General features: G+C 36.4%; 2 protein-coding genes across 2 annotated transcripts in view; both read left to right on the top strand.

Moving 5' to 3' along the window:
• st3gal1l3 (ST3 beta-galactoside alpha-2,3-sialyltransferase 1, like 3) overlaps positions 1-14,621 on the top strand; it is a 385,371-nt gene that overhangs the window by 58,637 nt on the left and 312,113 nt on the right. The window lies entirely within an intron of this gene.
• LOC111193065 (uncharacterized) lies at positions 1,786-2,957 on the top strand. Its single transcript, XM_049475277.1, has 5 exons — positions 1,786-1,835; positions 1,918-2,007; positions 2,280-2,383; positions 2,489-2,608; positions 2,677-2,957. The coding sequence occupies exons 2-5, from the start codon at positions 1,968-1,970 to the stop codon at positions 2,746-2,748; spliced, it is 336 nt and encodes a 111-aa protein (XP_049331234.1). The 5' UTR covers positions 1,786-1,835; positions 1,918-1,967; the 3' UTR covers positions 2,749-2,957.

Genomic DNA, 14,621 nt, shown 5'->3' with positions numbered 1-14,621 from the left:
TTTGTAATAAGTTGTGCATTGGGTATTCTGTGCTGTAACCAGTGATGTTTTTTACGTGTATTGTTTATAACTGCTTCCTCAGTAGCATGTAACGCTAATGCTGAGCAGGAGTTTTTCTAACATAGATGTTCAGATGTATTGTGTTATGCTTTCTGCCTATGAAGTTGCTGCTTGTGACTAAATTGAATTCATGACTGATATTCTGTTTGGAAAATGGGAAGTGGTATCTCGGTGGCAACAGTGCTGGGTTATCACTGAGGGTTGTGGGTTTGGCTAGATTAGTTTATTGGGAAACGAGTAACATGTATAGAAGACGTTTATCAAGACTGTTATATCACAAGTTTTGTTGTGCAGTTAAGTGAAATAAAAGTTATTTGAGGGAATTAATATTTTAGTTCATATGTATTTACACAATGTAATCCACACTTTGTAATAGAAATTGTATTTTTCAGTTAGTGACATTCAGGAACCTTCTGAGGGATACACAGGTGATGTGAATATTGAAGACTTTTGGAATGCTGTCTCTCTTGAGATGATAACACATGCATTTGCACCAAGTAAGTGCTGATCTCATCATCATGTTGTTTGCTGTCTAATTATTTTTTTCCCCCATTGAAACAAAACATGCCTGTTCCAATGTTGTCATTTTTCATGCTATAATCCACTTTCTTTTTGTGCAGGTGCAAAAAGAAACCAATTCAGTGTACAGCCCTCATTTGATTTCTGGGCTCCCTGGATAGGTCTGATGTTGTGCTGAACACTGAATGGGAGAAAGTGCACCGATCAAGAGAACCAGCAGAGATTTCTGAAGTGTCTTTCACTGAAGACAGACTTCTGAATGAAGTAATGAAGAGGAAATAAGTTCATTATTACTTATATCCATAATTTGTGTGTATAGTTAAAAAAATAATAATTCAAAAAATATTGTTAAAATGCTCATTTCCTCTGAATATTTTAAGGTGGATTTGGTAAGGCAGCTATGTAAAGAGACTGGTCTAGACCATACAGGATCCAAAATAGATCTCATTCTTCGCCTCAGGGATGAAATACAGACCAGGAATATGTATGACAAAATATTTGAGAAGATTTGGGGAGCTTCAGGTACGATGATTGTTTTATTATTATTTTACTGTTTTACAAATAAACAGTCCCACCTCCACCAATTCTTAATTAATGTTGTCTTATCTCAGGTGGCTGGGCTGTAATAATGTGCCCATGCGGAGTCGTGTACAGTGTGAAGTTCAATTGACGTGCAGAAAGTCCAAGAGACTACATGGATCTTCTCTTCTCTTGGAAACATATGCCTAATGTGGCAGTATATGATTTTGCCCGGGGATTGGCAACACATGGTAACTTAAGACAGCCAGAGGATTTGCCTTTTACCCCTCATGAGGGAAGACTTCTGCAGCCAACCGAAGAAAATATAAGGCTTGCCAAAGACAAGAAAATCTCTGTCAGTCTCCCATGGCTTGTAGAGAAGAAAATGCCATCAGATGTAAATGGACATCCAGTCACCGGTTCATCTAAACACTATGTAATCTATGACACGCTGCATGAATCAAACACCAAAGACGAAAAAGACTTCCTACGAAGAATCAACCTTGTACCTGAACTTGTAGGCCGCCTAAATAGCCAGGTTGTGGAACAGTTCTTTTCGAGGATGGAAAGAAACAATTATTATCTTAACATGATGTCCCCTGCTAGCCAGGTATTTTTGATCAGATCTATAATACACCATGGAAATGTCAAATTAAATGAGGGAAGGCTAGAGAAGGTAAAGAAAGGACTGGGACTGGAGAACATTTCATTCGACAGATATGGACGAGCGACAATAGGTATCCTGTTTTTTTTTCCTGTTTTTGTACTATTTCTTCCTTATTTAAAAACGTCTGCATTTAACTTGGTGTATTATTGTAGGAGATGTGCCAGAGCCTTTTTTGGCATACTCCATTGGTACAACAGCTCAGATGGAAGATGCAGTGACAGCACCCACAAGTGTGGCAGCAGGTTTGTAACAGTTTAACATATAAAGTGTATGGAAACTTGGCTTTAGGCTTTTTAAGCTATGTTACACAGAAGGTTTTTTGCATTTGAAAGATGTATTTCACTATTTCTATTCATTTAAATACTACTCTTTACATTACAGAAACTGATTTGAAAATAGCAGTGATTGATTCTTTAAAACCAAGGAAAAAGATCTGCCTGACTGTTTTTTTGGCTTTTCACATTTGTATTGCTGCAACTATAACACTGCCACAAACTTTTGTTTACTATATTAGATGACATGAACATAAGTAGATGTGAGGTTATTACTCAGTTGGAGCATATTCATGCCAATCGAGAAATTTGGAATCAGACCTTGACAACAGAACAAATCAGACTGGTAGGTTTTTTGTAATATTATGCATTTGTAATATTAAACAATTGTCATGTTTTTCTGAAATTGTAATTTATAATTTACAATATTTTTCTCCCTCATGATTTCAAGCTTGACCGTGTGTTGGACACTCAGAAATCAAATGATGAAAACATTGTTCAAATCTACAAGTGCACTTTGAAAAGATCAGACTTTTTGACCCTGGGGTTAAGCATGGAACTGGAGGCAACAGTGAGTGACACATTAATAGATTTACAGATTATTTAATTAACTTTATTGACTTTATTCTTCTGTCCCAGATTGCCAACTGTTGCCTGCAGCTAGTTACTGAAATTGCCAGACATCGGGTGAGTTTTGGAGAAAAAAAGTAAGTGTGTAAAGTAAAGTAAGTGTGTGTGTGTGTGTTATGATCTTTGTCAGTCACAATTTTGTTTTAGGGAATTGATGCCTACACTGTGGATCCGTATGTTGTGGTGACCTGGAAGCCTCCATACAATCAAGATCCTTTTCTTTCCCTTCCGGTAAGTAACCTCTCCATTTGTACTTTATTGGCAAAATCTGTTGGATTTAAATGTGAGATTTTTTTTTCCAAAGCCTGATGCTGGATCAAAAGATGTCATCTTGCTCCCCTCTTGGCAACCAGGACACTGGGTTTTATGTGTAAGTTGTTCAAAATGTGGTGCACATGCATTTATTTTGTGAATATTTGTTATAATATACTATGATTCTGTGCTATTATAATATATACATTTGTATTAATTATTATTATTGTTGTTGTTGCTGTTTTTACTTTTATTGTTGTTGTTATTATTATTATTATTATTATTATTATAGAGGTGGTGGTATCTTCTGTAGCCTTTTTTAACTTCAAAGATCTGTTGAAAATGTTGTGTCTGTCTGCTAAAAAATGTACTTCACAGATTATGCGCTCAAAAGACAGACTAATGCACTATTTAGACTCCAGAAATCCTTTCGGCTTTGGTGATCAAAGCTGTTCACTGGTCTTCAGGTTACATTAAGTTACATTAAGTTACATCAAACCTACTGCAAACTATTGCACCTGCAATCATTCCGGCTATCACTCACACGATCAATGCCTCTTTAACTTCTGGTGTATTCCCCACTGCTTTCAAACAAGCACATGTGACACCACTGCTTAAAAAGCCTTCTCTCAACCCCGCCCAGGTTGACAACTACAGACCGGTCTCACTACTGCCCTTTCTCTCTAAAACACTAGAAAGAGCTGTTTTAAATCAGGTGTCTGGCAATTTCAGTAACTAGCTGCAGGCAACAGTTGGCAATCTGGGACAGAAGAATAAAGTCAATAAAGTTAATTAAATAATCTGTAAATCTATTAATGTGTCACTCACTGTTGCCTCCAGTTCCATGCTTATCCCCAGGGTCAAAAAGTCTGATCTTTTCAAAGTGCACTTGTAGATTTGAACAATGTTTTCATCATTTGATTTCTGAGTGTCCAACACACGGTCAAGCTTGAAATCATGAGGGAGAAAAATATTGTAAATTATAAATTACAATTTCAGAAAAAACATGACAATTGTTTAATATTACAAATACATAATATTACAAAAAACCTACCAGTCTGATTTGTTCTGTTGTCAAGGTCTGATTCCAAATTTCTCGATTGGCATGAATATGCTCCAACTGAGTAATAACCTCACATCTACTTATGTTCATGTCATCTAATATAGTAAACAAAAGTTTGTGGCAGTGTTATAGTTGCAGCAATACAAATGTGAAAAGCCAAAAAAACAGTCAGGCAGATCTTTTTCCTTGGTTTTAAAGAATCAATCACTGCTATTTTCAAATAATGTAAAGAGTAGTATTTAAATGAATAGAAATAGTGAAATACATCTTTCAAATGCAAAAAACCTTCTGTGTAACATAGCTTAAAAAGCCTAAAGCCAAGTTTCCATACACTTTATATGTTAAACTGTTACAAACCTGCTGCCACACTTGTGGGTGCTGTCACTGCATCTTCCATCTGAGCTGTTGTACCAATGGAGTATGCCAAAAAAGGCTCTGGCACATCTCCTACAATAATACACCAAGTTAAATGCAGACGTTTTTAAATAAGGAAGAAATGGTACAAAAACAGGAAAAAAAAAAAACAGGATACCTATTGTCGCTCGTCCATATCTATCGAATGAAATGTTCTCCAGTCCCAGTCCTTTCTTTACCTTCTCTAGCCTTGCCTCATTTAATTTGACATTTCCATGGTGTATTATAGATCTGATCAAAAATACCTGGCTAGCAGGGGACATCATGTTAAGATAATAATTGTTTCTTTCCATCCTCGAAAAGAACTGTTCCACAAGTTCAGGTACAAGGTTGATTCTTCGTAGGAAGTCTTTTTCGTCTTTGGTGTTTGATTCATGCAGCGTGTCATAGATTACATAGTGTTTAGATGAACCGGTGACTGGATGTCCATTCACATCTGATGGCATTTTCTTCTCTACAAGCCATGGGAGACTGACAGAGATTTTCTTGTCTTTGGCAAGCCTTATATTTTCTTCGGTTGGCTGCAGAAGTCTTCCCTCATGAGGGGTAAAAGGCAAATCGTCTGGCTGTCTTTAGTTACCATGTGTTGCCAATCCCCGGGCAAAATCATATACTGCCACATTAATCATATGTTTCCAAGAGAAGAGAAGATCCATGTAGTCTCTTGGACTTTCTGCACGTAAATTGAACTTCACACTGTACACGACTCCGCATGGGCACATTATTACAGCCCAGCCACCTGAGATAAGACAACATTAATTAAGAATTGGTGGAGGTGGGACTGTTTATTTGTAAAATAGTAAAATAATAATAAAACAATCATCGTACCTGAAGCTCCCCAAATCTTCTCAAATATTTTGTCATACATATTCCTCGTCTGCCAAATGGGTAATAATATTTTTTTGTAGCTAGGTTTTTAAATATAAGCTACAATCTCAAAGTCTCAAAATGAGTAAAGTAAGACTTAAATCAAGTAAAAATCACTTATTTTTTTGGCTTAAATTTAGACATAAAACAAAAAATTAATAACTTTGAGCAGAGACCTTTTTCCTTATTTTGAGGTAAATAGCTTAAAACAAGGAAAAATGTGTAAGTAAGACTAAATAAGATCATTATTACTTAAATAAGTAAAACAATCTTACACTTACACAGTTTTCATGCATCTTGGCATCATGTTCTCCTCCACCAGTCTTACACACTGCTTTTGGATAACTTTATGCTGCTTTACTCCTGGTGCAAAAATTCAAGCAGTTCAGTTTGGTTTGATGGCTTGTGATCATCCATCTTCCTCTTGATTATATTCCAGAGGTTTTCAATTTGGTAAAATCAAAGAAACTCATCATCATCAAGTGGTCTACTATTTTTTTTCCAGAGCTGTATATATTTATAGGTACTCTACCTGCTGAAAAATGAGTAAAATGATTAATGCGTATAGTTTTCACATTAATCACCTGTGTTAACATGTTACTATAGTCAGCACTCATTTATATATAGTGAACATTTTCACCACACATCAATCAAACAAAGCACAGGCAGCACAGAGACTTTTAAAGCTCTGTAAATGTGCTAAATGTGACACTGAGGAGCTGAAAACGCTCCATAAAATCCCTGGAGCTCTGATTCGTCTATCAGGAGCCGTTACAGTGAGGAGAGACCCTGAGGGGGTTATTATGGGATATCTCTGCTCTCTCTCTCTCTCTCTCTCTCTCTCTCTCTCACACACACACATATGAACGTCAGAAACACACTCCCAGGTGAGAAGCTCGCAGTGTGTTGACAGATGGTTGGTTTAGGTGGTGTCCAGTGCTGGCAGTTTCTGCAGTGACCTTCAGAAAAGCTCCTATCAGCTCTGCTCCAAACTCTCATACACTCCTTTATTATACTGTAAAGCATAGACATATTTAATAACAGTAATATTTTACTTTTATTTGCTAATATTTCATTAAACATATATTAAATTATGGTTTATGCAAATTCAAATGGGCATTTTTCTTAAGTTGGACCTCCTATTACTCAAAAATGCTACAGTAAAATCACTTGATACTTATATTATTATTAGTACAGAAAGGTTTCTTCAATAATTTCAGTGTATTTACTGATTACACGTTGATTTCTTTGTTTTATAGGACTCCAAACTCTGCTTAATGCAAAACCGAATGGAATTTTTTTCTATGTTTGACTTTCTATTATTTAAAAATACTACATTAATATCACTTGAAACATATATCTTAAATAGAATATTATACGCTATTTATGAATGTAGTAGTTCTATATGATTGTCCTTTGATTTTCATGTTTTATAGGACTCTGCCTAAATCTGCATCACCGAATGGACATTTTTCTTATGTTTGACCTTCTATTATTTAAAATTCCTAGAGTTATATCACTTGATACTTGTATAATTAACAGTATATGAAAGCTTCTTCAAGAATGTAACTGTGTCAATTAATTACACTTTGATTTCTTGGTTTTATAGGGCTCTAAAATCTAGTTTTTCGCAAAACTGAATAGACTTTTTCCTATGTTTGACTTCCCATTACTCCAAAATGCTACAGTAAAATCACCTGAAACATTTACCTTAAATAGATTAAATTGAGATATTTATGAATTTAGTGGTGTGATATGATAACCCTTTGATTTCTTGGTTTTGTAGGGCTCTAAAATCTAGTTTTTCGCAAAACTGAATAGACTTTTTATATGTTTGACTTCCCATTACTCCAAATTGCTACAGTAAAATCACCTGAAACATTTACTTTAAATAGATTAGAATAGGATCTTTTTTAATTTTGTGGTGTGATGTGATAACCCTTTGATTTTCTTGTTTTATAGAACTCCAAAATCTGCTTTATGCATAACCGAATGGACATTTCTCTATGTTTAATCTCCTATTACTTAAAAATGCTACAGTAAATGCTAAAGTTGATGCATATACAATTAATAGAACAGAAAGGTTTCTTCAATAATTTCATTGTATTTACTGATAACACATTGATTTCTTTGTTTTATAGGAATCCAAAATCTTTGAAGAAAGTTTATGCAAAACTGAATAGACTTTTTTCCTACGTTTGACTTTCCATTACTCCAAAATGCTACAGTAATATTAGCCGAAACTTTTATCTTGAATAGATTAGAATACATGAATTATGAATATAGTGTTGTGATAAAATAACTCTTTCATTTTCATGTTTTATATGGCTCCAAAATCTGCTTAATGCAAAACCCAATAGACATTTTTCTTATGTTTTTCCTCCTATTAATCCAAAAGACTAGAGTAATATCACTTGATACTTGTGTTTTTAATAGTATGGGAAGGGGTTCTTCAAGAATGTAATTGAGTTATTTCATCCAGATTGAGTTCTTTGTTTTATAGGACTCTAAAATCTGTTTTATGCAAAACCGAATAGACATTTTTCCTGGGTTTGACTTTCCTTTACTCCAAAATGTTACAGAAATATAGCTTGAAACATTTATCTTAAATATATTAGAATACATTATTTATGAATATAGTGGATTAATATAATAACTATTTGATTTCCATGTTTTATATGGCTCTAAAATCTGCTTAATACATAACTGAATAACTGAATGGAACTGAACAGACATTTTTTTTTTCTTATATTTGTCTTTCTATTATTCCAAAATGCTACAGTAATATCATTTGATACTTATAATAATAATAGTATGTAATTGCTTCTACAAGAATTTTAAGGTGTTATGTGATCACTCCAAATTGCTACAGTAAAATCACTTGAAACATATACCTTGAATAAATTTAAATGATATCTTTAAGAATTTAGTGGTGTGATATGATAGTCCTTTAAATTAGACTCTAGAATCTAATTTATGCATAACACATTTTTTTTCTTATGTTTGTCCTCCTATTGTATTGTAATAGTAATATGGAAAGGCTTCTTTAAGAATTTAATGGTTTCATTTGATTAAACTTCAATATTTTTTGTTTTCTATGATTCCAAAATTTAGTTTTTGCATAACTGAATAGACTGAATTTTTCTTAAGTTTGACCTCCTATTACTCCAAAATGATACAGTAATATCACCTGAAACATTTACCTTAAATAGACTAAAATGAGATATTTATGAATTTTGTAGTGTGCTAGAACTCTGCTTTATGTATAACTACATAACTGAAAAGAACTGAACATATATATAAATATATATTTATAATATGAAAAGGCTTCTTTAAGAATTTAATAGTGTCATTAAGGTACATAATGATTTATTGGGTTTATAAGACTGCAAATTCATTCAAAGTCCTGGTCTATATATAACAATTTTCTAAATTTGTCATTGGATTACTCTAAATATCTACAGTGATTAAATTTGAAATAAAATGATTAATACTATGGAAATTGTTTTTCAAGACTGCAGTAATTTCATTTAATAGCACCTTGATTTTCCTATTTAATAAGACTTTAAACTGTGGTCTATACATAATGCAGTATTTAAAATCAAGTGGATTTAACCTCAAAAACAGATGTAGAGCTGGTTAAATCATGTTTTTTGAGCTAATAAATCTTGTTTCTGTTCCATGTTCAGTGTTTCTGCATGAGAAGCGTGAGCAGCTTTCTCCCCCAGCTCCACTGAGCACACAGTTAACGTAAGTTAACCTAACAGGAGATTCATCTTTTTCTCAAACAAATTCACACAATAATGTGTCATAACAACCTTTTTTCATTAACATTGTGTGATATTCTAAAGAACAAAGCAAGAAAAGTTCTGCAAAGTTCGACTGAACCAGTTCATCACTGCGGTTAAAACAGTTGCTGGAATAATTAGTTGCAGGTTTTGCAAGTTTCACTTTATGAGAAATGTCTTAGGTCCTCAAGAAAAAGAAGATTTTTACTGGTTCTGCTGGTGAGCGAGTTTCGCTCTGACTAAAACTGCATAGAGTTGGTATTTCTCACTTCCTGACAAGCCCCCAGTAAAGGACATGCTTTAGACATGCATTTCTGGACAAGCTGGGAGATCCAGAAACATCACTGAAAGTGAAAGAAGCATGTGGAATGAGGTTAAGGAGGAACCGAATGTAAATTAAAAAGGCTTTTATTAAAGGATTTATTAAGATTTATTTAAAAACACATTGGCACATTATTATATGTTATAATACAATTATAAGTGAATTATAAGTGATTTACATATGACATATCTCCATAATTAGTACAGTTTAAATTATATGTGCTTTTATTTATGCTTTTTTATGCCCTTAAATTTACAGTTCTGGAAATAAAATTAAGAGACCACTTCAGTTTCTGTTTTATTATATAAACTGAAAAAGGAGAAATGGCTAAAACAACAAAAAACATGCAGAGCTTTCAGACCTCAAATAATGCAAATAAAACAAGTTCATATTCATAAAGTTTTAAGAGTTCAGAAATCAATATTTAGTGGAATAAACCTGTTTTTTATCACAGTTTTTTTCATGCATCTTGGCATCATGTTCTCCTCCACCAGTCTTACACACTGCTTTAGAATAACTTTATGCTGCTTTACTCCTGGTGCAAAAATTCAAGCAGTTCAGTTTGGTGGTTTGATGGTTTGTGATCATCCATCTTCCTCTTGATTATATTCTAGAGGTTTTCAATTTGGTAAAATCAAAGAAACTCATCATTTTTAAGTGCTCTCTTATTTTTTTTCCAGAGCTGTATGTTTCTTAACCCACTGAATCCTATGTTTATTAGTCAGTTGTTAACCCTATTGTAAAATGTTTTATTATTATTATTATCTGTGAATTATTTGGTAACCATTTGATTTAGCATATCTTGTGGAGTCCCACAAGGTTCTGTTTTAGGACCTATTAAGTTAAAGTTAATTATGATGTTAATACAGTTATTAAAGTGAAGAACGGTCTGCCACATCTTCCATACATGAAATGCTTTTCAAGTCAAGTCAAGTCAAGTCAAGAGGCTTTTATTGTCATTACATCTGAGTACAGGTACACAGTGTGATGAAATTACGTTCCTTCGGAACCATGGTGCAACATAGAACAACAAGCAATAGACAACATAAAGTGCAGGAGTGACGACAGTGCAAAATAAAATTATAAAATTATAACACTAAATAACAATAAATACAATAAATACAAAGGACGAGACAATTTAAAGACAGGACAGTGCAGTAGCGATACGGTATAATAAGTGTATAGTGGGGATAAGGTGCAGAGATGTGTAACATACTGTAACATATAGAACATATATAATCACAGCAGTTACTGAGGTAGAGTTTATAGTTTTTAAGAGTGCAGCAAATAAAGTCATGTCAGCCTCTGTGTGCTGACTGGGTGTGTGTGTGTGGGTGAAGTTCAGTTCTTGTGAGTGTAAAGGGGGGGTGTACAGTTTAGTTTTGTGTAAAGGGGGGGGTGTACAGTTTAGTTTTGTGTGAGTGTGTTGGGTGAGTGGTGGGTGGGGTGGGGGTTCAGTTCTGTCTCTGTGCGTTGAGAAGTCTGACTGCCTGGTGGATGAAGCTGTTGCAGAGTCTAGTAGTGGAGGCTCGGATGCTCCTGTATCTTCTGCCGGATGGCATCAGACCGAAGAGTCCGTGTGAGGGATGGGTGGGGTCGTCCACAATGCTGGTGGCTTTGCGGATGCAGCGTGTGGTGTAGATCTCAGTGATGGAGGGAAGAGAGACTCCGATGATTTTCTCAGCTGTCCGCACTATCCACTGTAGGGTCTTGCGGTCTGAGGTGTTGCAATTCCCAAACCAGACGGTAATGCAGGTGCTGCAGGTCTTTTTTGAGCTAAAAAAATCTTGTTTCTGTTCCATGTTCAGTTTCTGCATGAGAAGCGTGAGCAGCTTTCTCCCCCAGCTCCACTGAGCACACAGTTAACGTAAGTTAACCTAACAGGAGATTCATCTTTTTCTCAAACAAATTCACACAATAATGTGTCATAACAACCTTTTTTCATTAACATTGTGTGATTTTCTAAAGAACAAAGCAAGAAAAGTTCTGCAAAGTTTGATTGAACCAGTTCATCACTGCGGTTAAAACAGTTGCTGGAATAATTAGTTGCAGGTTTTGCAAGTTTCACTTTATGAGAAATGTCTTAGGTCCTTAAGAAAAAGAAGATTTTTACTGGTTCTGCTGGTGAGCGAGTTTCGCTCTGACTAAAACTGCATAGAGTTGGTATTTCTCACTTCCTGACAAGCCCCCAGTAAAGGACATGCTTTAGACATGCATTTCTGGACAAGCTGGGAGATCCAGAAACATCACTGAAAGTGAAAGAAGCATGTGGAATGAGGTTAAGGAGGAACCGAATGTAAATTAAAAAGGCTAGATTTATTAAGATTTATTTAAAAACACATTGGCACATTATTATATGTTATAATACAATTATAAGTGAATTATAAGTGATTTACATATGACATATCTCCATAATTAGTACAGTTTTTAACTGTTTAAATTATATGTGCTTTTATTTATGCTTTTTTATGCCCTTAAATTTACAGTTCTGGAAATAAAATTAAGAGACCACTTCAGTTTCTGTTTTATTATATAAACTGAAAAAGGAGAAATGGCTAAAACAACAAAAAACATGCAGAGCTTTCAGACCTCAAATAATGCAAATAAAACAAGTTCATATTCATAAAGTTTTAAGAGTTCAGAAATCAATATTTAGTGGAATAAACCTGTTTTTTATCACAGTTTTTTTTCATGCATCTTGGCATCATGTTCTCCTCCACCAGTCTTACACACTGCTTTAGAATAACTTTATGCTGCTTTACTCCTGGTGCAAAAATTCAAGCAGTTCAGTTTGGTGGTTTGATGGCTTGTGATCATCCATCTTCCTCTTGATTATATTCTAGAGGTTTTCAATTTGGTAAAATCAAAGAAACTCATCATTTTTAAGTGCTCTCTTATTTTTTTTCCAGAGCTGTATGTTTCTTAACCCACTGAATCCTATGTTTATTAGTCAGTTGTTAACCCTATTGTAAAATGTTTTATTATTATTATCTGTGAATTATTTGGTAACCATTTGATTTAGCATATCTTGTGGAGTCCCACAAGGTTCTGTTTTAGGACCTATTAAGTTAAAGTTAATTATGATGTTAATACAGTTATTAAAGTGAAGAACGGTCTGCCACATCTTCCATACATGAAATGCTTTTCAAGTCAAGTCAAGTCAAGTCAAGAGGCTTTTATTGTCATTACATCTGAGTACAGGTACACAGTGTGATGAAATTACGTTCCTCCGGAACCATGGTGCAACATAGAACAACAAGCAATAGACAACATAAAGTGCAGGAGTGACGACAGTGCAAAATAAAATTATAAAATTATAACACTAAATAACAATAAATACAATAAATACAAAGGACGAGACAATTTAAAGACAGGACAGTGCAGTAGCGATACGGTATAATAAGTGTATAGTGGGGATAAGGTGCAGAGATGTGTGACATCATACTGTAACATATAGAACATATATAATCACAGCAGTTACTGAGGTAGAGTTTATAGTTTTTAAGAGTGCAGCAAATAAAGTCATGTCAGCCTCTGTGTGCTGACTGGGTGTGTGTGTGGGTGAAGTTCAGTTCTTGTGAGTGTAAAGGGGGGGTGTACAGTTTAGTTTTGTGTAAAGGGGGGGTGTACAGTTTAGTTTTGTGTGAGTGTGTTGGGTGAGTGGTGGGTGGGGTGGGGGTTCAGTTCTGTCTCTGTGCGTTGAGAAGTCTGACTGCCTGGTGGATGAAGCTGTTGCAGAGTCTAGTAGTGGAGGCTCGGATGCTCCTGTATCTTCTGCCGGATGGCATCAGACCGAAGAGTCCGTGTGAGGGATGGGTGGGGTCGTCCACAATGCTGGTGGCTTTGCGGATGCAGCGTGTGGTGTAGATCTCGGCGATGGAGGGAAGAGAGACTCCGATGATTTTCTCAGCTGTCCGCACTATCCGCTGTAGGGTCTTGCGGTCTGAGGTGTTGCAATTTCCAAACCAGACGGTAATGCAGGTGCTCAGGATGCTTTCTACAGTCCCTCTGTAGAACATGGTGAGGATGGGGGGTGGGAGATGTGCTTTCCTCAGTCTCCGCAGGAAGTAGAGGCGCTGCTGGGCTTTCTTGGTTATGGAGCTGGTGTTGAGGGACCAGGTGAGGTTCTCTGCAATGTGAACACCGAGGAACTTGGTGTTATCCACAATTTCCACAGCAGAGCCGTTGATGTTCAGCGGGTGGTGGACACCTGGAGCTCTCCTGAATTCAACAACCATCTCCTTGGTTTTATCCACGTTAAGAGATAGGTTGTTGGTTCTGCACCAGTCCGTCAGGCACTGCACCTCCTCCCTGTATGCTGACTCGTCGTTCTTGCTGATGAGGCCAACTACAGTTGTGTCATCAGCGAACTTGATGATGTGGTTTGAGCTGTACTTTGCAGTACAGTCATGAGTCAGCAGAGTGAACAGCAGTGGGCTGAGCACACAGCCCTGGGGGGCGCCAGTGCTCAGTATGGTGGTGCTGGAGGTGTTGTTTCCAATCCTGACTGATTGTGGTCTCTCAGTCAGGAAGTCTAAAACCCAGTTGCAGAGGGAGGAGTTCAGGCCCAGCAAGCTCAGTTTTCCTATCAGATGCTGAGGGATGATGGTGTTGAATGCTGAACTGAAGTCGATGAACAGCATTCGAACATAGCAGTCTTTGTTGTCCAGGTGGGTGAGAGCCAGGTGGAGCGCAGTAGAGATGGCATCGTCTGTTGATCTGTTTGGACGATACGCAAACTGCAGAGGGTCCAGTGAGGACGGGAGCTGGTTTTTGATGTGCCTCATGACCAGCTTCTCAAAGCACTTCATGATGATGGGAGTAAGTGCAATGGGACGGTAGTCATTAAGGCAGGACACTTGAGACTTCTTTGGCACAGGGACGATTGTGGTCGTCTTGAAGCACGTCGGCACGATTGCAGTACTCAGAGAGATGTTGAATATGTCCGTGAGAACATCCGTGAGTTGTTCTGCACATCCTCTGAGCACTCTGCCAGGTATGCTGTCTGGTCCTGGGGCTTTCCGTGGGTTGACTCTGAGTAGAGTTTTCCGCACATCAGCTGAGGACAGGCACAGTACCTGATCGTTTGGAGGAGGTGTAGTCTTCCATGCTGTCGTGTAGTTCTGTGCTTCGAACCTTGCGTAGAAGGAGTTCAGTGCATCTGGAAGGGAGGCATCACTGTTACAAGCAGGGGGGGGTGACTTGTAGTTGGTGATGGTTTGAATGCCCGCCACATGCGCCGAGTGTC

Source organism: Astyanax mexicanus, chromosome 2, assembly GCF_023375975.1.
Source record: "Astyanax mexicanus isolate ESR-SI-001 chromosome 2, AstMex3_surface, whole genome shotgun sequence".
In the NCBI taxonomy this organism is placed as follows: domain Eukaryota; kingdom Metazoa; phylum Chordata; class Actinopteri; order Characiformes; family Acestrorhamphidae; genus Astyanax; species Astyanax mexicanus.
Note: the sequence above shows the minus strand (reverse complement) of the source record. Positions and strands in the feature narration are given on the sequence as shown.

Excerpts from the sequence above, each read along its gene's own strand:
- LOC111193065 (XM_049475277.1), top strand. The coding sequence starts at position 1,968 with ATGGAAGATGCAGTGACAGCACCCACAAGTGTGGCAGCAG. Across the intron at positions 2,384-2,488 it reads CAACAGAACAAATCAGACTG|CTTGACCGTGTGTTGGACAC; the intron begins GTAGGTTTTTTG and ends CATGATTTCAAG. Across the intron at positions 2,609-2,676 it reads GCATGGAACTGGAGGCAACA|ATTGCCAACTGTTGCCTGCA; the intron begins GTGAGTGACACA and ends CTTCTGTCCCAG.